This window comes from Lissotriton vulgaris, chromosome 5 (assembly GCF_964263255.1).
Source record: "Lissotriton vulgaris chromosome 5, aLisVul1.2, whole genome shotgun sequence".
Classification (NCBI taxonomy): Eukaryota; Metazoa; Chordata; class Amphibia; order Caudata; family Salamandridae; genus Lissotriton; species Lissotriton vulgaris.
In genome coordinates, this window is record NC_141693.1 from 205,287,307 (window position 1) to 205,312,401 (window position 25,095).

At 47.1% G+C, this 25,095-nt stretch overlaps 1 protein-coding gene across 1 annotated transcript in view; it reads right to left on the reverse strand.

Moving 5' to 3' along the window:
• The window catches only part of CCDC183 (coiled-coil domain containing 183), a 319,356-nt gene that overhangs the window by 33,804 nt on the left and 260,457 nt on the right, over window positions 1-25,095 (reverse strand). The window contains exon 13 of the mRNA XM_086919361.1: window positions 17,023-17,119. Coding sequence (XP_086775487.1) covers window positions 17,023-17,119 — 97 coding nt within the window. The remainder of the gene's footprint in view (window positions 1-17,022; window positions 17,120-25,095) is intronic.

Sequence of the window (25,095 nt, forward strand, 5' to 3'; positions counted from 1 at the left end):
TACAGGGAGCTGGGCCCATTGTTCCAGTGGGTCAGAGATTGTTTTGTGTACAAGCTCCCACTTGTACATGGCTATACGTTCAACCTGTGAAATGGATCCTGTTGACCAGTATAGCCATCTATAGTTGATAGTGGAAACTGTAACAATGTTCAACTGGGTCTGATTTTGCATTGAACAGTGTAGGCGCAGCAGGATTCTCTGAGGTTGGCAATCACTTTCCAGATGGCTTGCCAATTCATAGTAGGTGATTGTATGAAATATGGAGAGGGGCACAAAGGTGTAATCGATGATTGAGTTGGTGGTTGCAGAGTGGTATGTAGCCTGGGCAGGAATGTCTGGATTGATGCGACCATTTAGGGATCTCAAGTCCATATGCTCCACATCATTAGCAAATGACTAACTCGTAGCTTCCTTGCTCTGTGTGCATGCTTAGAATGAAGGAATGTGCCATATCTGATCATGCATTTCCAAGGTTATGTTATGTTATGTTATAAACCGTTTTGTAACGCGCTCTGTTACTTGTGAGTATCCTGGCGCGGGAAACGGATCAAAGCGGCAAAGAACAAGACAAGAAAATCCTCCTAACCTGCACTCGTAAATAGGTGGGTTTTCAGATGTTTTTTAACAAGGTGTGGTTTCGACTGCAGCAAATTCATATTGAAATCGCCTGTCATAAGGAGGAGTGGAGCAGGTTTTTAAGTTGTTTGGGCAGTGATGAAAGTCAATAGAATGTCAATTGGTTCTTGCTTCTTAGCAAGTGATGGGTGGATGTAGACATTTATGATCAGCAAAGGTAGAGCGCTGGTTAACAGCATTCTGAAAGCTTTACCACTTGCAGGTTAAGGTGGTTAATGTCCCGCACTCTCTTCTTCTCTCACAACTTTCCAGGATCGGTGTTTCAGGTACGGCCTGGAAATGGCTTAGATCTTTCTTGGAAGGCCGGGCTCAGCAGATCGTTAGTTAAGGCTAGTGTGTTAGAGGCTGGCCTGAAGATGGAGTAGACTTGCTCGAACTTCACAGGTTGGACTCCTATGTCATTTTGTTTGTTATGGGTCTTTCTGAGCCTCTTGCGCTGTCTTTTCATAGGCTGAGTAGTTCCTACAGAATGGGCTGTTAGTAGACTATAGCTAGGAGTGGGCATGCTGGTCAAGGGCTGAGTAGTTGTGCTGATCTGGTGGATAACATTTTATTCTCACCCGGAGCCAAGGTCAGACGCACTAGTGGCGGGCTGAGAGGTTGTACTGCTCTGTTGGATGACATTTCTTCAGTCCCCCAGTAGTAGTGGCCCAACATTGGGACTTTCAGTGATTTATTTTATTTACTAACAGTTTGCTATGGGTGTGAGCTGGTTTTGCTCTGTTGGACAATGTTGGATGGAGGCCTTGTTAGTTGCAACCTGTAGTGGGAGCAGTTGACAGACCTTGTATCTTTGAAGTGTTGTGCAGCCGATGAGTCAGGGTTCATCTGAAGCTTTATATCTGTTCGAATCGAGGCTAAGATGTCAGGTAGGCATTCCAGCTTGTCGGGGACCAGGTCCCAAGGGCAGGTTGGAGCTAATTGGGGTGCGCATTGTATCAGTAAAATAATGCGCTGATTTTGGAATCAATAGCTGTGATGTAGCCATCTATAGTATTGAGAAGGTCCACTTGCAGATCTAACTTGCTCAACTGGTACGTTAGAGTATTGACAATGGATTGGAATGAGCAGAGCAGGGTGTCCCAGGTGTTGCTTGGCCTGTCTTCCTGCTGTGTTGTTGGGCTTCAGAGATCGTCTAAATGGCAACTATGACGGTCAATGTCAGGACTAGATGATAAATGTGAGCCTACTGAAAGCCTCTTTAAGTCCGAAACTGCCAGACTCTCAGCCTGAGATAGAGAAAAAGCCTCAATTGGCAGTTCGAGCAAGGGAGATGTACTGCTTGGCTGGTTGTAGGCTGCTGTATTTTGATCGTTGACTGGGCCGAGAATCAGGGTGATTTTGGTGAGGGGAACCCATTGTTTCCTTGGTTGTCCAGGGAAGAGACCAGAGGGTCATATGATGAAGGATAGTGTAACTCAGCATCAACCTGGAAGCCCATCTTTTTTTTGAGGTGCTCATCTTTGTCCAGTTTGCAGTTGGAAGGCTTTGCATCAGAACTGCCTTGGGTAGACGCCTCCATGACATTTGGTGTAGTAGACTGCGAGCGTTCGAAACTCGAATTTACCCCTGCCTTTGTACTGCTGTCTACTTTGGAATTGCTTATTGTTAGGATTGGCCTCTTTTCCTTTGCTTCTAGACTCTTTTTTTTGTCCATTCCTCCCACGGTAGAGGTGCCTTTCTCTTTGGCTCTGCTGGATTCTGCCACCCTAACAGCCGAGGATATCTACCTTCAGTGAGTCAAATGTGATGGGTGATTGTGGCTGAATGGGACCTTGTAGACCTCGTAAGTCTTTGTTATGATGAAATAGGGCATCCATTGGATCTTTAAAAAGTTAACTTTGTTCCAGGGACTAGCCCATGGATCTTGGGGCTGGGCAGCCGGTGCTGGAGATAAAAGATGGAGCCCCACATTCTGTTGGATATGACTTGACATAAGTGGGGGGAGCGCTAGTGTCTCGTTGTTTTTTGGGACATTGGCGTGCCTTTGTTTGTGTCCCGTACTTGCCAGCATCACCCTAGTCTTGCCCGAGTGCATGGTCTCTTCTTGCTGCCTCAGTCAGGTACAGATTTCCAGTTGTGAGGTGTTGCCTGGTAGCCGGGATCAAGTGGGCCTGTTTACGATTCCCAAGGATGAAAGAGGGCAGGGAAGTGCACAACGTAGAGCAAGCTGTGCCACAGACCTAGCCGGGCCGCTGGCTCAACCCTAAGGGAGTGCGCTACTCACACCCCATGCCTGAGCCAGGAGTTACAGACAGCAAACAGCAAAAAGAGGTTTAGGATGACATCAATGCGTCACTGAGTGGAAGTGAAGGTAGCAGCGAGAGTAGTGATGAATAGCGGCTGTTAGGATAGTGAGCAGGAGAGCTGAGCACGAGCAGCTGAACGGGCCGAGATGAAGTTCCTAAGCTTGTCCAGCTCCCAGAACTTCCAGGCAACAGGGGTCAGTTGCAACTCCAGAAGATGACAAATGTGTGCCCTTGTGATTGCGCTCTTCGGGATGTGCGGTGTGCAGACCCTCCGTTGGAGCAGACTGCACCGGCCTAACGTCGGCCACTTTCAAGCCTTTACAGAGAGGACCATGGCCCTAGGGCCTTACCTGCACCCCGTGGCTGCTGCAGACTTCCTCCGAATCCCACAGCGTTCTGGCTGCAGCCCACCTGTGTCTTTGTGGTCCTCACAGCTCTAGCAGCTCTTAGGTTAGTGCTCTGGTCCAGTCAATGCTCAAGAAGGAGCTCAGCTCGGAGCAGCACCACAGGGAGCTACCGACTGTCTGGCTTCACCTGCTGTGCTTTACTGTACTTCGCTGATACACCCACAACCGCAATGCCAAAGAGACAAATCAACAAGTGAATTTATGCATATAGAAAATGACTAAAAGGTGTCTGTACTGAAGTGGTTATCACTCATGTGACATGTAACAAAGGATTTATGTGCAGTACCTCCCTGGAGTGCCGACTCTTTATCCTTCTTAAGGAGCAGTAGGGCTGCAGGAACAGAAGTGGGCTGTTGCAGCATTGCAATGTAGTATTTATTGAAGAGCTGCATCATACGTTCTTTCTTAAATTGATGCAGTTGGTTTCGAAGATGGTGTGGTCTAGCAAGGGGAGCCAATGTAGTTTCTTCAAGATGAGGGGATGTTTTGATAATACTTCAGGTCTGGGATTAGTCATTCTGCAGAATGTAAGCTGTCCCAAGAGGGGCCAATGGGGTGTCTAGGAGGTCATGGTGCAGGGCGTTGTCACTATCCAGGTGTAAAAGGGCTTCAACAGCAGTTCTAAAGTAATTCTCTGGCAGGAAGTTTCAATTTTTTATATGAGTTTGTGTTTTTGTTTTTCTAGCAGTGAGTTCTTTGATGGTGTGGGTAGTGTCTGGGATGAACCCCAGTGGCTTGCATTAGGTGAAGTTTGAAGTTCTAAACCATGAACATTCATGTCATTAAGTGAGGCTTGAACTCACTGTTGCTCTTGGCAAATAACAGAAATTCTGTCTTGTTGGGTTTGAACTTCTGGTAGATGTTGAAAAACCAGGTCTAGATATGTGTAACCAGTATTTAAGGGGTTGGATGCCTGGAGTGGAGAAGATGTTCAAGTAGATCTGTGTAGCTTTGTTATGTCAGTGAAAGATGATGCTATTATCAGTAGTTGAGCCCCCAGGAGCTCCATGTAGAGGTCAAAGATGACTCCACTGGTGACTGGGATCTGGTGGTGCCCATCTGAACAACTGGTGTTGGTTGGATAGGTAGGATAAGGCTCAATGAAGAAGACGGACAATAAATCCCTTTCAAGGCTTCGAGTTGTGGGTGAGTGTGGGATGGTCAACGGTGTAGAAGGTGGCTGATATGTTCAGCTGGACATTCCTAGAAAAGCCTGTTAAACGCATACAGGCGTGCCTCCTTAACACTATACCAGATTCCAGTGTGTGAATCACTGCACCAACAATGTCAAGGACAGTCGGCGTACTTGTTTATAAACCTTCATACTACCCATTAACAGTTCCTTGAAAGGATCTTTCAAATGTTCTGGTAGACTGGCAACCATCATGAAAACCAGCTCCCATAAAGCCTGGGAATATCTACCAATCAGGCACATGGCATTACAGCTATTTAATGCCCCTTTGCTTGAGGTGAACACCTTCCATCCTAATTAGTATAGTCTCATTTATTCCCTATTAGACAGAACTATTGGGAGCCTTTGATGCCTCAGTGTAACCATGGATGCTTCCACTGCAGACTCTCAGTAGTCGGATATGTTTAGTTAAATAAAGGGTCAATTAATGCAAGTCTTTGTACCTCGTATGCTAGCAACAGCCGGACCGGATCGTCGATAGACTCTGCGCTAATGTCTCCTTAAATGGCTACATTGGTTGGAAGATCTGTTTCTGAGGAAAGAATGACCATAAAGAGAATTGATTTATGACCTTTCGAGTGGAGCTACATATTCAACCCTTCTGCAGCCTTCCTGATCACCTTCAGATTTGACATCTACTCACTGGACAGGTGTTACTCAGACTTTTCAGATTCCATCTCTACAGAATTATCCAAACCACTTACATCATACCAACTTGATAATATTATCATCATCATCCTTACTCTCATAAGCAAGCTGAAAAACAAGCTTGTCCAAATTATTTCCAATATGCTCATCAAACCGCGTAAAAGTTTATTTTGGGTTCTTACTTTGTTATTTGTGTGCTGTATTTTTCCTGTATATAAAGGCTTGACTGGCTGTTGGCCTTCAAAAAAATGACATCTGTCGGCAGTGTTTTTGAAACCGTGCTCAGCTTTGTTTCATCCTCCACCGATGGATAACAGTGTGCCAATCCCAACTCCACTAAATGCAGCAACTTTCGGGGAATTAAACTCTACTGGGTGCGCATCATTTGTTTTCAGAAGTGAGTGAGTACTAAATGTCTATGGTTGCAATCAAAAGCAGCCCCCCATCCTGATGCTGCTGGGCCACAGTGTTCTGGCTTTTCAACTTTTGAGATAACATTTTATTGGCATTTTTAGTAAAAAAAATCGTCAGCCCTACATAATATAAAATAGTGAACACAGCATAAAATTCTGAAAGGAAAGACAGCTTGGACATACGTACGTGCACTATGTCACTAATTTGAAAGGGTTTCAGGCAGACACACCATATAAATCCATAGATTTATGCACCATTTCCTTTGGCCGCTCCCAAACAGCATGTGCTATGGTGGACCTCCGTTATTTGGCAAGGTCTCATTTTGCCAGGAGGCACCCTACAGCAACTAGAGAGTGTTGCCCTCTTATAAATCCTTCTTTCTCGATAATAACCAAACGTACCAGCTTGAGGGACATAATAACATTCCAACCTAGTACTCTCAATAGGACCCTTGACACCTTAAGCCAATACTCATAAATATTTGCACATTTGCTGTCTTTCCCTCTATGTCTTTGGAGGGATTGAATCTTCTTCTAGACAAGACAAAATCCTCCTCTCCACTAGATCTTCTGCCTCTTAAAAAACTTAAAGATTGTAGGAACAGCCTCCTCCCTCCCCTACTTGAGGTAATGAACAAGGTAATTGATCAAGGCACCTTTCCATCAATATGGAAGAAGGCCATTGTGAAGCCGCTCCTCAAGAAGCCTTCACTCGATCCTGGCCTCCTGAAAAATTTCAGACCCATTTCCTTGCTCCCTGCACCTGCTAAAATCCTAGAAGCACACCTGAACCGCCATTTATCTTCTTTCCTTGAAGCTTCGGAGTATCTTGATATAACCCAGCATGGCTTTCGAAAACACCACAGCACAGAATCTGCTCTCACCTCTGTAGTCGATAACATCCGACGCAAGGTTGATGCTGGACAAACAACTGTTCTTGTGCTACTGGACCTCACAGCCGCATTCGACACTCTGTCTCCTGCCATTTTAACATCTCGGCTTAGGGAGGCAGGTGTCACTGGCTCGGCCCTGAGTCTCCTTAACTCCTTTCTCCTTGATAGGGAACAGAGAGTGATGCTCGGCGACCACCTCTCCCCAGCTAAGTCTTTGCAATGCGGGGTGCCACAGGGGTCGGCACTAAGTCCGACCCTGTTCAACATCTACGTGGCCCCCCTTGCTAGGCTAGTAAGATCTCAGGGGATGGAGGTGGTATCATATGCCGACGACACCCAGATCATGGTTTCACTTACTCAGTCCTCTGTCATAACATCTGCCTCTAGCTTCAGGTCCTGTATGCAACATGTTGCAGATTGGATGGTTACCAACTTCCTGAAGCTAAATGGCGACAAGACTGAGGTCCTGGTCTTTGGAAAGGACCAAGACATCTGGTCGAGTGAGTGGTGGCCCCCCTCTCTTGGCATTTGCCCCACTCCCTCTCAGTCTGCCAGAAATCTGGGTGTAGTGTTCGATACTTCGCTCTCGATGTCCTTACAGGTGAATCGGACTGTTTCGACCTGCTGGGGCGTGATCAGGACGCTCAACAGAATTCGCAGCTATTTGTCTCCTCAAGCACGCAAGCAGATTGCAGTCGCCCTTGTTGGCTCCAGGTTGGATTATTGCAACTCTCTTTACATGGAATCCAACAAGGGCCTTATACATCGACTGCAAATCGTGCAGAATGCCGCTGCACGTTTTGTCCTGGATCTTCCCAGGGCCTCCTCTGCCACTGCTGCGAGGAGAGACCTTCATTGGCTGCCTATCCAACACAGAATTTATTTCAAAATTCTGTGTATGACCTATAGAGCACTCGAGGATGGATCTAAAGGCGCTATCAGCTCCCTCCTTACTCGGTACCATCCCACAAGGTGTTTGCGCTCTTCGGGACTATTCCAACTTGTTGTCCCCCGCTTTAAGCTCACCAGATGGGGAGCTAGGGCCTTCTCCGTCGTTGCTCCTCAGCTTTGGAACATCTTGCCGATGGAGATGAAGACCTTACCTTCTCTAGCGCTGTTTAAAAAGGCCCTTAAAACGTGGTGCTTCTCGAGAGCTTACACAGGTTGAGCTGTAGGGTCCATGTTATGAGCTGGATTTTGAATTAGGCACCTTGACGCCCATTGGGCTAAGTATGCGCATGATAAGACCCCTTTTATTATTATTATTATTATTATTATCTCCATGTAACATGGAAGAAATCACGATCACTATAGGTGGACTAGATTGGTTGGGTGTCAAGAGAGGCAAACACAGCGGGGTATTGTACCTCTGGGGGCAGTATGCCCCCAGGGTTGCCGTACCCCAACCCTGGGGGCATACTGCCTCTTCTACTCCTGCACTAGCAACATAGAGGTTATGCCAGTCAGCTGCTGAAAATGGCTGACGGGATGACACAGAGAGTTTGACAGCATAACATTAAGACACAATCCTCCTTAGCTGAAGGAAGAAGAAGATGGCAAAGGAAAATAGCACAAAAAAGACACAAAACACAGAAAAATTGGCACGACACTCAATGTAAGTAATTTGTTGAGCATGAGAGAAGCAGGTCCTAGTCCACAATATTTATCCGGTAAAAAAAAAATGGGATAACAGGTGCTGCGTAATATGTACACTTGCATGCGCAATACCAGCAAGTTAAGCTCTATATTAAAAGCTGTAGAACCAGTTTCTGGTCCCATCGCTAGGGAGTAGGGATACCTACAAATTGAGAATGATAAAGAGTAAGGACATGAGTAGCAAAGAATAAGACTCTTTGGTCAAATTTCAGACAACTAACTTGGAAATCTAATTTTGTAACCATTTTGCACAATATCTGTGTCCAATCTATCATTTGTTAACATCTTCCTTATCAGGATAATCGCAGCCCACAGCTCCCCTCAGGGGTATCGACTTCAGACGGCTGAGTTTAAACAGCAGTGAGAATGCCTAGAAGACTGCAGGTGATAGGCGAGGGGAGATGCGTGAGGTCAGCTGGCGCAACCTCCCACAGACCTTTTGTCTCAATCAGACAAATTTACTGAAGTATTTGTCAGGCTGGTGTCAGAAGCCAGTGGTTGGGGGATCAAGAGCAGAAGCTTGAACGCTAATCAAGCTTCCTCACCTACTGCCTGTGTGCACCTATGGGCCACTTTGGATACAAGTGCGCTCGCAGTTGAGGTGGAGATTTATCAAAATCCTGCTCTCCATGTAGAGCCATCCGGTGTCAAGAGGAGCAAAGAAATTCAGAGCAAGAGTCCATGGGGCTCCTGTAGCAGAGTGGGATCACCGATTGGAAAGCTGGGTGAAAGAGGAATTTTAACAGCGCAACACCCCCTCAAGGTGACCCACGAAGCAAAAGATTATGAAGTAGGAGCTAGAGTCTCATAGATTGATCTAGGCGGGACAACTTAGGATATCTATCCAGCACACCCCCACATGCCCTTTTGAAGTGCTTGAGGCCCTAAATGGGACTCCTCCTAGGGAAATTCAGCTTTGTGCACACAGCTCAATTGAAAGATTTGGCAATTGATTATGCAAAGGCTACTATAAAGCTGGATTTCACAAAGACCCGTGAGGAGAATCCCATGGCAATTCACACCAGAAGCAAACATCAGGAACATACATTGCTAACCCAAGAGAGCATTCCAAACTGAACTACTTAATGGATACCTTTTTCTCAGTCTGCAGCCAATCAAATTTCCTCACCTGCCTTTCCAACATCTACTCTAATATCCGCCTAAAGTGCTCCAAGCAACCCAAAAAAGGACCTCATTCCATCTGCCAGGAAACTCTAATAGAGAAACTGAACAAAGTAAAATCAGAGGATTTGCCACAGCCAGGAAAGAGATAACTCTCAAAATACAAAGGTGACAGATCCAGATGATGGTTTGCAAATGGCACCCCAAGCAGAGAAAGAAGCAAAGAATGAGCATTCTGTTTCAGAACAGCCAAAGTATTGGGGAACAGTATATCATTCTACACATGGGTTACAGTTGTGCATGGAAGAAAAACACAAGTGAGCAGAGTAGGCGCCATTGATAAATAAACTCTTAGAAATATGTGTACTGAGAGGCCGTGGCTTGAGCCCGAGGTAAGATGACCACTCACTAGAGAGGCTCTGCCCGGCTGAGCCTTCAATCCGCCTAATATCCGCCTTCAACACTGCATCATAGCGCTGGAAATCGAATGCTTCTCCTCTCTGGAGTGTCCTGCCCGGATTAGATTCGCCGAGGCACTTACTGGAACGGGGAGACAGATCACACCAACCATCACCTAAAATGTTGGCTTCCGCGCAGCTCTGAAATCGGCGCGCTGCAATCTGACCTGTGGCTCTCTGCGCCCGCAATGAGCATTGTGGCTGCTTGAGGGGCTCGCCCTGTTGACAGCGCACACTCGGTGCTCACTGGCGGCCTGCCTATCGGACTGCTACCCTGTGCTGTGAGCTCGCCTTGGCCACAGGAGAAACAAGCGGAGCAGAGCCCTTGCAGCTCGGGGACCTGCAAATCCTGCATGGACCGGATGGAGCTGTGTGGAGGAGCTGCTGAATCCTGTGTGCTCGGCGCCGGTTGTGGTGAGTGGGGGGCGGCCTATCCTCTGCCCGGTGACCGTGGAGGCGGTGCCGGTGGGGGATCAGGTCGCGGCCTGCAAGCTGTGGCTGAGCATTTGAGCGCGCAGGAGTATGGCGGACTGCACTGGTTGTGATTCACCAACGTGGCAGTTCGTGGTGACAACTGGCTGACTGAGCCCATTCATGGTTCCCGCATTGCTTCGGTCTGGAATGGGTGCTGAAGTCCGGGGTGCAGTGTAGGTGCTGTTCAACTAAGGACTATCGGGTAATTATTGGGCGCCATATGTGACTTTCTGCACTTGCGTGAAGAGGAGGCTTCCCCCTGTTTTATTTTTAATTTTTATTTTCTATGGCTGTGACTGTTATTTGAAAGGCTGCACTCTATTCTGCCCCTGGGCCCCTGCTGAGGTCTGCACAGCATTAGAATCTCTTGGATGCCGAAGTGTTCTTATTTGAGGGAATCTATGCATCTGGCGCCTCTGTGTATTAATGGATCTGTGGTGTTCCCCCCACCCAGCAGTGGTGACTTGCACTTCACATATTTGCAATGCGAGGGTCTCACTTGCTGTGGACTCCGCCCCTCTGGGACCTTGGTTTGCAAAAATCACTATAGTTGTGCTCATTGGGCCTGCTGGCCCGTTCTGCATTTTGCTATGGGGCGAACAGACAAAACGCAACCTCGTCTCACCTTTGAGGGGCACAAATCCTCTAAGACCACGCAGAGAGAGAGAGGGGCCTTGGACTCTGAGGCTGACGCCTCAGCAGCTGGACCACCCACCCTCGAGACCACAGTACTGGCCATGCAGCGCAGTTTACAATCTATAGAGGGGACGATGGCTGCAGTGAATCATCGCTTGGACCATATGTCAGCACAACTAGAAAAACACAGTGCTCGCATGGGTGAAGTGGAGCAGCGGGTGTCGGCGACGGTGGACGGACTAAGTGAGGTCACCGGGAAGGCTTTGAACATGGAGAAGGTTCTCTCTTTAATTCAGGCTAAGAATGAGGACTTAGAGGCCCGTTCCCGACGTAATAACATTCGCATAACGGGTCTACCAGAATCCACGAATTTAGGCAAGATGGAACTGTTCGTCGAGTCCTTGATAAAGGATATCTTCGGTGCCAAACAGCTGTCCCCTATGTTCATAGTCGAATGGGCGCATAGATCCTTCGCGACGCAGTCTGTTTTGGGCGCTCTACCTCGCCCGATCATAGAATGTCTGTTAAATTACAGGAATCGAGATGTGATTTTACGAATGGCCCGTGACAAGTGAAAAATGTTTTTCTAAAAATAAAAAGATTAATACTGATACATTTTGAGTTGTGTGTATGCGGCATTTGTTTAATTCATGGTGCATTGCTGAAACATATTCATTTATATAGCAGTATTGGCATCTTGTTCCGTTGAAACTGTGACAAGTGGAGCATTTTGCACCAGGGCAATTCTCTCTCGTTCTTTCCTGATTTCTCAATTGCTGTGCAGGCTGCAAGGAGGGAGTTTGGTGCCGTTAAAAAGTTTCTACACTCTGAAGGGGTCCCTTATGCTATGTTATACCCTGCTGGCCTGCGCATTGGTCCTGAGGGGGACTCCAAAATCTTCACTAACTCTAAGGCTTCCCTTGAACACCCTAAACATTTGAAACAGGCAAGGCGAGAGTCTCAGGTGCCTTCAGACACTGAGGTACAGTAGAGGCCCGAAAGCCTATCATATGTGCTGCGGTTTGGTTGATTGTCTCAGTATAATGTAGCATTCTTGCCTCTAACCATTCCTATTCTCCTCAAGTGGTTATATTTGGGATCTAATGCCGATATGTGCTTCTCTCCGACTGGGGGAGGGGGACACTGCACTATTGTGTGAAGGGCTTAGCTACCATGACTGCTCAGCCACCTCCTACTAGATGGGAGGCTAGATGCCCTCTGATGCCCCCCTCATGGGAGTACCCCATCTGTGCTTGGTTGTATTATTTTGTTGGCTGGGTAGGGTGGGATTGAGTTGGGACACTTCTTTTTGGTGGGGTTTAATTTATGAACAATGGGATGGCTTTGCCATGTTGGGGAGGCCGAGGTGGGTGGTGGGTGCTGGGTGGGTACAGCTGGCATTATCAGATGGGCTTATTTCTGACTTCTGGCACAAGGTTTGGAATAATGTTTTTGTATATCTATGCATCTCAGATCCTGCAAGACTCATGAATAGTGCTCTTAAATTCCATATTTGGAATGAATGTGGCCTTAACAGTTTCAAGAAGACACATACTGTTGACTCCTGACGCAATGCTCCTAATACTGTGCTTAGTATATGTATGTATTTACGAGTTTCCCGAGCCCTATCAGTGGTAACTTTAGATTTCTAACATGAAATGTACGGGGCCTTAACAGACCTAAAAAGATACCAACAGTGATAGCGTGCCTTGACAGGCTGAATTTTCACATAGCCATGCTACAGGAGACTCATCTTACTATTCTGTCTGAACGGAATATGGGAACTCGGTGGGCGGGGGTTCGGATTGTCTCATCCTACTCTTCGTATTTCCGGTGAGGGTGATGATACTTGTCAAGAAGGGAGTCCCATTTCAGAATAATTGCACAGAGACAGATGATCAAGGCCGGCTGGCCATTGTGCATGGAACGCTCAGATGTACGAGTGTGCTCTTAGCTAATCTATATGGTTCAAATGTGGATGATCACCCATTTCTTGCGGATGTGTGGTGTCGCATCTTGGCTTTCCCGCTGCTGAGATTATCTGGGGGGGGGGATTTTAACACTTGTTTGGATGTTAATGCTGACAGGTTGGGAGCAGGGGTAGCGCAGCATAAACTAACCACTACTGCACTTCTGGGTATACACACACTCATTAGACCAATTGCCACAAACCAAGGTGAAAACATTCCAAATGCAAAGAAGAACAGTCTGTCCCAAGCAAGCAGCTCAGAAGCACACCCATCTATGAATGAGGAGAGTAACAGGAGGCTAAATCCACCTGTAAATATTTGCAGCCAGATGGTGACTGGCAGGTTTACTTCCGGTGGCCACACAACCACTGAAGGAGTAGAGTAATTGGTTCCTCCCACCACTGGCAAAACAAACTGTGTAAAATCAGATTGACTAATCTCAATTCACGTAAATCAAGTCTCAGACCACCGTAGTTGAAATTCAAACAGCATAATTATCTCCTGGAAGATTGCAGGAATCCCTCAGAAATTGGGTCTTGGTGCTCTATCTATTGTCCTATGAAGTAATTCTAATCCATGAAACTTGGACTACTACACCATGGGAAATCCCCGGATACATTATCCATGTGAAGTGTGCAAAAGAGCTGGAGAAAACAATAGCAGTGGTGTGCGGGTATCATGCATATCCTCCAAAGCCAGGGATGATTCCCATGGGGATTTACAAGTCGTCGATATCCAACTCTAAGACAATTCCCTCTGGAGAATGATATATCTCTCTGCCCAACGGAAGAAGATGCCAGGTTTCAACGCCCTTTTAAAGGGCATTAAAGAGGCATTACACACCCCCCCTCCTAGTTCAAAGTTGTCTTTGTTTGTAAATGGGAGGATGAGGAAAAGATGATGTAGATACATTAGAACTGAAAACAGCATGTGGCATTCCATCAATTAGCCATGCACTCGTGAGTATCCGTGCGCGTTACAAATCAAAGTAACATAACATAACATTCCCAAAGAAATATACCAAAGAGAAACACCAGGCATAGTTTTGTTTGGCCAAAGGCCTTATTTCAGCTCGTAATGCCTACGAAAATGATGACTACAGCGTGCCCACCAACAACGCCCGTAGAGCACAATCTGTGATCGACTACATCTTGATCAAGATCACAGACTGACACAGGTTAGGAAACATGAAGGTACGATAGAAACTGGAAAGTAGCCATAATGTTCTGCTATTAGAGGTAAAAAATAACATCTGCTTCGTACCTCGAGAAATACAGAATGTAAAAAACACTTGGGATTTGGGGGGGTAAGTTAGAATAAGGTGGAGCACGAGCCTTGAATCAGAGATTGAAGATTGGAAACAAAATCAATCAACAGCGGATCTACAGGAACAGATAGTGAATGGTTTAGGCGAGGTGGCCAAATGATCTCTTTACAACCTTTACGAAAATTGTCTCAAGAACCTGCAAGTTTAAAAAACCTCATGCCAAAAACATTTTGGAAAAGAGGGGTGTTTTGACGAATTTAAAATGACAAACTATACTTCGAAGTGAATCCTCCAGGCAAGAAATACGGGCAGTTAGACTGAGCTATAAACTGCTAATTAGGAAGAAGAAAGCAGACTTTGCAAATGGAAAATGGCTGAAGTGGAGAAAGCTGCAGCTGAAAAAGATACTCGAGACACCCTCTGTCCCCTATCATTGATGCTGGAGCCATCAGCTATGCACCAATTGGCAACCTGTTAGAAATATATACGAACAATATGAAAAAGGAGCCATAATGGGCCTCCATAAGGGAAAGGGGTCCCATCAGAGGTTTTTCTCGCTGATGTAGAGTGATGGCATGAAACAATTGCAGAAGTTATCAAGGCAATAGCAGCGACTCACAGCTGTCCTGATTCCTGTTTAAACAGCATTATTTTACCGTTCTAAAAGAAGGGACTCAAAGATGATCCAAAGTCCTACAGACCGATAGGCCTACTTTGATATGGACTGTAAAATCTTTCCAAAACTGATATTGACGGCCCTGGATACGTGAATCACGAATGAAAACATCCTTTCACCAATACAAGGAGGATTCAAAGAAGGACTGGCCATGATAGGTCAGATCTTCACCTGCTTACACTAAATCCATAAGTCCAGCAGGGCAACAAAAATGCCCCTACATGCGACATTCTTAGAATTCTCATTAACTTTTGATCTGGTTTCAAGAAACCGTCTATGGGGAAATTGTGCAAGATGGGCATAGAGCCCGGGCCGGCGTCTGTCACTAATTCAAATGCTGTACAAAGTAACCTCCTCCCAGGTAAGACTAAGCCGAAAAGGGCATATCAGTAAAAAAAAACTGTACACAAACAGCGGGGCCGGGCAGCGCTGGCTCTTGGTGTCACTTTTGTTTTCCCTCTACATAAACGACTTGTAGCAAGAAGTGAGGAAAGCGATGTTCCGTCAATCAATGGTTTCACGATCTCAGCCCTTCTTTACGACGATAATTCAGTTCTAAGAGCGAAAACCCTCAGAGGCCTGCAATCCCAGCTTTCATTTACGGAAACATATTGTACAGTAAATAAAAACTGTTAATTAATACCAGCAAATCCAGGGTAATGATCTTCAGGAGTATGAGTGAAAATATATATTTTTTCTTTATAAATCATGAGAAATTGGAGGAATTGGCATCCTTCAAATACTTAAAGGTAACAATTGATAAAACATAAAAATGGAAAACCCACATACAAACCTCCATAGGCAAATCAGAAGTTGTAGCGACTGCAATCCTGAGGATGGTGCACATGCCCTTTTACAAGATTACAGTTTCATCAACAAAGTTTTCCCAGCAAAAGTTGAAAGTCAAACCCCACATGGAGCAGAGTTGTGGGGGTTTGACAAAATAGTGTGTAGGATGCTGCAAGAGGAGATTCTCGAAATCACTACTAAAAATGGTAGCAAGCTTCCCCGCAACAGTATTGGAATTGAACATTGGCTACTCCACCATCCAGACTAAATGCCAGATGGCTCAAATTAACTGTGGGCTGACAAGGCTGAGTTTGAGAGGCACTAATCTTGTGGACCAAGCGCGGAAAGATACATTTTCTACGTGGTCAAAATGGAGCAAGAAAACCAAGAGGCTCAAACATGTACCTGGTGACTTGTAAGGGGCTAAATGATACACTCAAAAAAGCGCCTGAAGCAGATCTATTGAGAGTACGTTCTGAACACTCTTCACCAAGGAAGGTTGACTTCACAATTTCCTGCTATTTCGAAGCATATCTGGACATTATCCAACCTCATTTAACTAAACGCTGTACATGACATTTTATTTTGATATTCTCCAAATCAAAACTTTTACAGCAAGGTGGAAACCGGCCAATAATGCTAATGAAGACTCTAACTGCTCTTTATGTACTTTGGATGCTACAGAAAATCTTGCACCGATTTTCTTGTTCTGTCCGGTATATGCCAATTCTAGAAGGAAATGGATTCCTCCAATTTGCAGCAACATGTGGTTCAGGAAACATCAAAGTTTTTAGTTTAGGCAGCTATCTATTAGGAGTAGAATCTGAATGGAAAAAGAGGGAAATTAGATTTTAATTAGTCGTGGTTTTATCCGTTTACTAGTGTTTTTTTCTTTTTAACAGATTGCGTTACATATAAATGTAGAAAGATTGTTCTGCGTACGCAATTTATTAATAATTCTGAATTTGCACTGCATGACGAATAAGCTGTATGGATGCTTTTAATGTTTTTTACCCCGAAATAAAAGCTATTTTGAATTGGAATCTGAAAAAGGCAATAATAATTGAAACTGAGGAAAGATGGAATATATTATAGGAGGGTATTGCTTTTCAGTGCATGCCCCGACTTTGTAGAACAAAATTAGAATAAGACTGAGGCTAAAGACGGATCAAAACGCCTTCGGGGCATGGCCGTCAGTTCTGGTTAATATGTTTAGCATAGTATTCATTCTCCTTAACTAGCTGACTATCTGTAATTCATTATTTGTGTAACAATTCCCCTTCCACTTAATTGAACTGCATTGTAGCTGTTCCCACTAGTTTGTAACACACAAAAGTCCCAAAGCGATCTGAAAGGTGGCCACTGCGGACAACACTGCTGTGCTCCCTTTCAAAGGTATATTTCTTCCTTTGCCTTGTCAGGTAACATACATAACAATCTTTACTGTCAATATTTCTAGAACTTTTCCCACCCTACACACCTTTCAGTTTGTTCCTTCAGTAATCCCTCACCTCCCTGCCCAAAATGTTGTCATACCTTCAGCTGAATCTTGTGCATATTCAATCTTTATCCTCTGGTTGTTGGTCTCATGTGTGGTGGATGTCTCCAGCAGATCTCGGACTTGCAGAAAGGGCTATGAGAGAAAACAGTTGGTTAAAGGGAAGGAAGCAGTCTGGAAGCCACAGTAAGTAGAGTATTGGAGGAACCTAGGACAACTGAAGTGAGGAAGGTCTGTATATGTTTTTCCATTCCAGTAAGAATGACTGTTGCAAACATCGCTTGACTTGGTAATTATTTAGGACCTTATTTAGAGTTGAAGGACATTCAATAAAAAGCGTCAGATGCCCTGTCTATCGTATTAATGTCAAGAGTGCTCCAAATATGGCGGACAGGAGAGCTGTCACTTTCTGGCAGATGTCCAGCTTAGCTAAAACTCTAAATAAGGCCCATAGTACATACTTCTAGACAACTTCCCGTACGGTCAATGGAGATAGGGCTTCCTTTAGAGGAAAATGGTACTGGAACATGTAGAAAAAAAGGTGGCTGTCCTGCTGCCTATCTGAGCTATGCCACCTCCTCTAAGGGCAGCGTGTCAATGGCAAGCTACTGACAGAAGTGCCACTATCTGAAACAGGAAATGGGATGCCCTATTCGTTCAACATTATTTCCACCAGTGTGTCTTCTGTGCAAGGCAGCCATGAGAATCATTGCAGTTCTGCACAGAAATCAAAGCAAATATCCCTGGTGTAATTGGAGAAAACTGCCATTGCATTAGAAACATTTTGAATGTGTGTGCTGGAAATGTGCTGCCAATTTTGGGGTACATTTCCAAGACCCACATCAAGAGTGGAAGTGGAAGGAAGTGGGTGGAAGTGGGAGTGGGGTGGAGTCAGGTAAGGCCTGAATGGAAGAGGTGGCACCAGGGAGGAGTGTCAGCTGTGTAAGGTACATGGGGATGCAACTATGGGGTGCCCAGGTGAGGCGGAAGCTGCTCTTGAGTATTATCACTCAACAAGGAGCCGTCAAATCCAGCAGTAGCCAGCTGGTGAAGGGGGGAGCCTTTTTGCACCAGCCTGGTACTCTGGATTTAAAATACCGGCTGCCCCAGTGTGGGGAAGAGTGCATTCTCTACACTGGTGATTTGGCAGCCTGTCAACCAAACTCTAAAATGATCCTTTAAATATCTGTTCTTCGTCACCTGGCTTTGATTGGTGCAGAAAGTGCTCTGTGACAGTGAGAGAAGTGCCTATAATGTACTTCTAGATTGCGCCTGATTAAACTTATATGACTCCACTGATGTCACAACCGGAGTAGACATCATCACGGAGTCGTACAAGGTCGTCCCCCAGCGCGCAGAGGCACTGTTGAACATTTCCAAATCCAGTCTGTTGCCTGGGGAAAATTCAAATGTTAAGGAATGTGCAGCTAGATGTCTCTATCAGATACACTGCTTGGTGGTATGGGCATGCATTTATAATCCCGAGAAGTGGATCTGTGCAACACAGACACTAACTCCACAGCAAAAAAATGCTCTGCTTTCATAAAGCGTGAAGACAGGTTGTTCTCCAAGTAAAAAGTATTCTGACAGAAACCTGAATTGGGATGCATTGCTCCATTGCAGACACCCAGTAGTGAAAATTGAGCACTGGTAGAATAGTGTGTGCCTCTCTAAAACAAAGGGCCAGATGTACGCAAGCATTTTACATTTGCAAACTGTTAGACCCGGCACCATTGGCGTGGGTCTCCCTTCCATTTTTTGCTGTTGCCTCCTGTGATTTTGCTGGTCTAGATGCTTTGGGCACTTTGCCACTGCGATTCAGTGCCAAAGTGCAAGTGCTTCCTATTGGAAATTGTTGTAATCGATTAGTGACTCCATGATTGGCTTATTTGATTTACTTGTCATACCCTGGTACAGTGCACCCTGTGTGCCCAGGGCCTGTAAATCAAATGATGTTGGTGGGCTTGCAGCAGTGGTTGTGCCACCCACAGAAGCAGCTTGTACAGTGTGGCTCAGATCTGCCATTGCAGAGCCAGTGTGCAGTCTGGGACTGCCATATCGACTTGGCAACTGCACCCACTTGCCAGTCCCTAAACCTTTCCTTTTCTACATGTTAGTCACCCCTAAGGTAGGCCCAAGGTACCCCTGTGGGCAGGGTGCATTGTATGTAAAAGGTAGGACATGCCCTGATGTGTGCGGAATGTCCTGATAGTGAATTACAGCCAATTTTGTTGTTCACTATTTCAAGGCTACCTGTTCCTATCGGCCAGAATGGGCAGTTTGATTACAACATCTTATAATCCTAACTAACTCAGGGAACTAGGTAGAAATTCGAGTTTAGTATGCCTGAACTCAGAATGTTAAAATACATCTTTTAGTGAAGATGGTTTTCACATTCTGTGTTTGAAAATACCACTTTTAGAAAGTAGGTGTTTTCTTGCCTAACCATCCAGCCTGCCTCTGCTAGGTTTGTGTATTCCATGTCCGGTTTGTGAGTGACAGGGGATGGGGTGGCTCCAGGTGTCAGGGTGAGTCCGCACTAGGCTGAATAGACCTATCTGCATTGGGAGTGGTGAGAGGAGTAGCACCTGGGCCTAAATAGGACTGTGCCTGCCTTCCACAATGCTAACTCCACCTCCTTTGGTGCATCTGATGACCCTGGCCCACACTGACAAAGGAAGAAGTTGTGCACTGGAAGAGTGCACCCAGAACTGGTTTGGACTAGGTACAGACACTCTCTGCCCTCAGAGACCAATGATTTGTGTGTATAAAAATGGGGACCCAGACCCCAGGACTTTATATCACTTCTGGGAATCAAGACAAACATTTGCCAAGGAGAAGAACCAAGAAAGCTGAAGGAGGAGACTGCCCCTGGGCTGGTTGGCTATTTCTGGTGTTGGCCTGCAGTGGTTACTTTATTTGCCAAGGAAAGGGGAAGAGAACTTTTGTGAACTTTTCATCATCTTGAAGGAGAATCTCCAAGAGCTTGAAGTGTGCTTGCCTCCTGCCTGAAGTCTCAGGGATACAAGACCTCACCACCAGCTCCCCTCAATTCCCTTGCTGGGAATTCTACCTGTAGAGAGGTGGCTACTGTTGTTTGAACCCTCTGAGAAGACTGCATGTCACTGGGAGCTGGAAGCGCGATCCAACGGGGAGAAGCATGTCGCCGGCATAGCAGTTGCTGTCGCATCGCCGAAGAAGTGTGTTGCCGCCGCAGAGTTCACCGCCGCATCACCGGAGAAGCATGTTGCAGGGCCTGCTGCAGCTCAGAAGTTACCGAGTTCGCCACATGACCGGCGGGCTTGCATGCATCGCATCCACATTGTCACATATCGCATCAAAGAAGCCATTTTGTCGCATCCCACGCCATTTTGTCGCATTGACGGATCGTCGCATTGCATCGAGGCGCCATCTTGTCGCGATACGGGAAACGGCCACTACAACGCGGCCGTTTCCACGAATACCTTAACCACGCATGCATTACAATTCATGTGTGGTTACCACGAAAGCCTTTACCACGCATACCTTTACTACGAGGTACGTAGTAAAGGCATGTGTGGTAAAGGGTAAAAAAAAAGGGGGGGCTTGGGGGGTCTCCCCCCCAAAAAAAAACTCACCAGAAGAAACGTCGAGATGTGCAGGAAAACAACGTCATTTAAGAGGAAACGGAAAGAAACTTCTGCTTCCTCTTAACGACGTCCGACGTCACCACCGAAGAAATCAAGGAAAAGGTTATGCGTAGAAAAACCATTTTGTTGTAACGCATGCGTGGTAAAGGCATGCGTTGCAACGGAATGCTTTGTAAGAACATACAACCGTCACCGGGCCGTAGTAAGAAACGATGCATCAACTCCCCACACAGTAAGGAAGTGAGCCTCAACTCCCCTGTGCAGCAGTAAGGAACCGACGCATCCACTCCCCTGAGTGTAAGGAACGGCGCTTTTGTTTGTTTGTGTGATGCATCTAAGGTACTTTGAGAGTTAAGTGTTGCATTTACCATCTACATTGAACTAAGCTATTTTCTACCATTTTAAAGTCTATTTTTGATTACAGTATTGTGGATTTTTGTTGTTTGGTCTTGTGTTAAGTCTAGTAAAGATTACTTACTTTCCTAAACTGGTGTGGTGTCCATTTGTAGTGTTTTCACTGTATTAATGTATGTGTTCACAAATGCTTTGCACACTGCCTCTGAGATAAGCCTGCCTGGTCGTGCCAAGCTACCAAGGGGGTGATCAGGGGTTAATTCAATCAATCAATCAATCAAAGCATTTATATAGCGCACTACTCACCCGGAGGGTCTCAAGGCGCTAGGGGAGGGGGGGGTCCGCTACTGCTCGAACAGCCAAGTCTTGAGCTGCTTCCTGAAGGCAAGGTGGTCCTGGGTCAGGCGGAGGTGGGTCGGGAGGGAGTTCCAAGTCTTGGCGGCCAGGTAGGAGAAGGGCCTTCCTCCTGTGGTGGTTCTTCGGATGCGGGGGACGGCGGCGAGGGCGTGGCCGGTCGATCGAAGCTGGCGTGTGGGGGCGTAGAAGTTGAGGCGGCTGTTGAGGTATCCTGGGCCTTGGTTGTGTAGGGCTTTGTGTGCGTGGGTGAGGAGACGGAAGGTGATTCTCTTGTTGACCGGGAGCCAGTGCAGATCTCTCAGGTGTCCGGAGATGTGGCTGCGACGGGGGATGTCCAGGATGAGTCGTGCTGAGGCGTTCTGGATCCGCTGGAGTCTCTTCTGGAGTTTGGCGGTGGTTCCGGTGTAGAGGGAGTTGCTGTAATCCAGACGGCTGTGACGAGGGCCTGGGTGACCGTCTTCCTGGTCTAATTAAGAGTGTGGCCCCCTTGGTTCCATGTTTAAATATCGATGTAACAAATATCGATGAAAAAAATATTGAGGTAAAAATATTGATAACAAAAATATCGACTAACCCCGGGCGTAGTTCGCAAAGTAGTGCTACGCGTAGCTACGCGAAGTGCACTTTGCACTACACGAGCTACACGAACTGCATAGTGCACTGTGCAAAATGCTGTTCGCACTGATTGCACAGTGCCGGATGCTTGGCCGCACTGTACAATCAGTGCAAACTGCATCTTGCACAGTGCAAGCAATCGTTTTCTGCAGCTCGAGTAGATTTCTAATCGAGCAGCAGCTTTCTCAACGTGGACTGGTAGTTTCAGATTAATATTTAGCAAGTCTGCTGCCTTTTTTATAACGACGTGGTAAGGCGTCACATCCCTAGAGGGTACATCAGATACCGAGGCCAAATCCCACTCAGGAGACAGTTCCAGGCCACTAGCCTCCCTCAGGTCATCAAAAGGATCCTCTGAATCCTGTAGCTCACCTTCCTCCATGCCTTCATCCTGCTACCTCTCCTCCTCCATAAGCCTCTGGGCCTCACGCCTCGACCTCTCCTTCATAAATGAAGCCGACAAATCCATAACCGACTCCGCCGGAGTCGGTGCCGGCGTCGAAGTCGACATCGGACGAGGCAGCTTAACTCGAGGTCGAACCGGATTCGGCATCGGAGTCGAGGGTATCGGCGTCGACGGCTTCGTCGGCGCCGGAAAATGCCAATACAGTGCTGGAGCCGGCATGAATGGCATAAAGGGAGCCGGAGCATAAGCCTGGGGGACACCCAGATTAAATTCCAAAGGACCCGTGAGACCAACGGGTGTACCAGAGGGGTACATTGCCCTGGAGTAAACTCCAAACATGGCATTCAGGAACTGCGTTGGATCCTGACCTGGAGCCGGAAAGGCTGGATACGAGCCCCCGGGATGCTCTCGAGGGAGCGGAGTCGTCACAACATCGACCTCCTCTTCAGGCTGGTGCACCGGGGTCGACGGACCCGCAGGCAACGGAGCTTCGCCTTCACCAACTTCCTCCACCTCACCTTCATCCTCCTGACCAGAAGGATTGGACGGAACCGGAGATGGATTCACTATCTGCTTCGGTGACCCAGGCGAATCGGCACGCGAAGCCTCACCCTCGGAGTCCTGTGCTTCCAAAGCCGAAGACACCACCTCCTTCTGAAGCAGCTTAACCTGCAACTTCGGTCTCAAACTCGAGTCTTTCTCTGAATGATGTCTGGACTCATGGCTCCTCTTCTTGTGCTTCTTCTTCGAAGACCTTGAAGCATGAGCAGAAGACGACTCCGAGCGCGACCTCGAACGAGACCTCGAACGAGACCTCGACCTCGACCGCCGAGTTCGCGACTTCAAAGACTTCTTTTCTTTCTTACTTTTCAATTTAGCAACGAGGAGCTTCGTCTCCATCTCGCGAAGGGCCTTCGGAGTCATCTTCTTGCCTGACAGGCAATCCTCGACGTCATCGTCGGAGCTCAGACACCAGACGCAGCACTCATGCGGGTCAGTGATTGACATTGTCTTGCCACATTCCCCGCAAGCTTTAAATCCTGTCTTCTTCAACAACATCTCGACAGAAGGCAATGAAACACAAAGAAAACCACAAAGTTACTGTACAGCTACAGACGATCCCTTGAAAACTGTTAACGTCGGCGACGCGGAAAAAAGGGAACTGATGTCATCACGCCGGCATGGGCCTATTATGGTGTCGGTGACGTCATCCACCTCGGCGCGAAGCTACAAAAAAGAATTTCCGAATGTTGCTGATGCAAGGGGATATTCACAAGGTGAGGAATCCACTGGCAGATGTATCTATCAGAACAGATGCGGTCTTCACTTCGAAGGCCCCTTGCGGGCCCCCGGAGTGAAGAACAGGTGGGGGGTGCACACGGGGAGTACCTGTGGTACCCGCCTGCATTTACATTAACAAAGCGGCAGGCACCGCGCTGTGCCTGCCACTTTGTTAATGTAAATGCAAATGTGCATTTTTATCATTGTGGTGGGCGGTGCTGAGAGCCAAGTCTTGAGCTGCTTCCTGAAGGCAAGGTGGTCCTGGGTCAGGCGGAGGTGGGTCGGGAGGGAGTTCCAAGTCTTGGCGGCCAGGTAGGAGAAGGGCCTTCCTCCTGTGGTGGTTCTTCGGATGCGGGGGACGGCGGCGAGGGCGTGGCCGGTCGATCGAAGCTGGCGTGTGGGGGCGTAGAAGTTGAGGCGGCTGTTGAGGTATCCTGGGCCTTGGTTGTGTAGGGCTTTGTGTGCGTGGGTGAGGAGACGGAAGGTGATTCTCTTGTTGACCGGGAGCCAGTGCAGATCTCTCAGGTGTCCGGAGATGTGGCTGCGACGGGGGATGTCCAGGATGAGTCGTGCTGAGGCGTTCTGGATCCGCTGGAGTCTCTTCTGGAGTTTGGCGGTGGTTCCGGTGTAGAGGGAGTTGCTGTAATCCAGACGGCTGTGACGAGGGCCTGGGTGACCGTCTTCCTGGTCTAATTAAGAGTGTGGCCCCCTTGGTTCCATGTTTAAATATCGATGTAACAAATATCGATGAAAAAAATATTGAGGTAAAAATATTGATAACAAAAATATCGACTAACCCCGGGCGTAGTTCGCAAAGTAGTGCTACGCGTAGCTACGCGAAGTGCACTTTGCACTACACGAGCTACACGAACTGCATAGTGCACTGTGCAAAATGCTGTTCGCACTGATTGCACAGTGCCGGATGCTTGGCCGCACTGTACAATCAGTGCAAACTGCATCTTGCACAGTGCAAGCAATCGTTTTCTGCAGCTCGAGTAGATTTCTAATCGAGCAGCAGCTTTCTCAACGTGGACTGGTAGTTTCAGATTAATATTTAGCAAGTCTGCTGCCTTTTTTATAACGACGTGGTAAGGCGTCACATCCCTAGAGGGTACATCAGATACCGAGGCCAAATCCCACTCAGGAGACAGTTCCAGGCCACTAGCCTCCCTCAGGTCATCAAAAGGATCCTCTGAATCCTGTAGCTCACCTTCCTCCATGCCTTCATCCTGCTACCTCTCCTCCTCCATAAGCCTCTGGGCCTCACGCCTCGACCTCTCCTTCATAAATGAAGCCGACGAATCCATAACCGACTCCGCCGGAGTCGGTGCCGGCGTCGAAGTCGACATCGGACGAGGCAGCTTAACTCGAGGTCGAACCGGATTCGGCATCGGAGTCGAGGGTATCGGCGTCGACGGCTTCGTCGGCGCCGGAAAATGCCAATGCAGTGCTGGAGCCGGCATGAATGG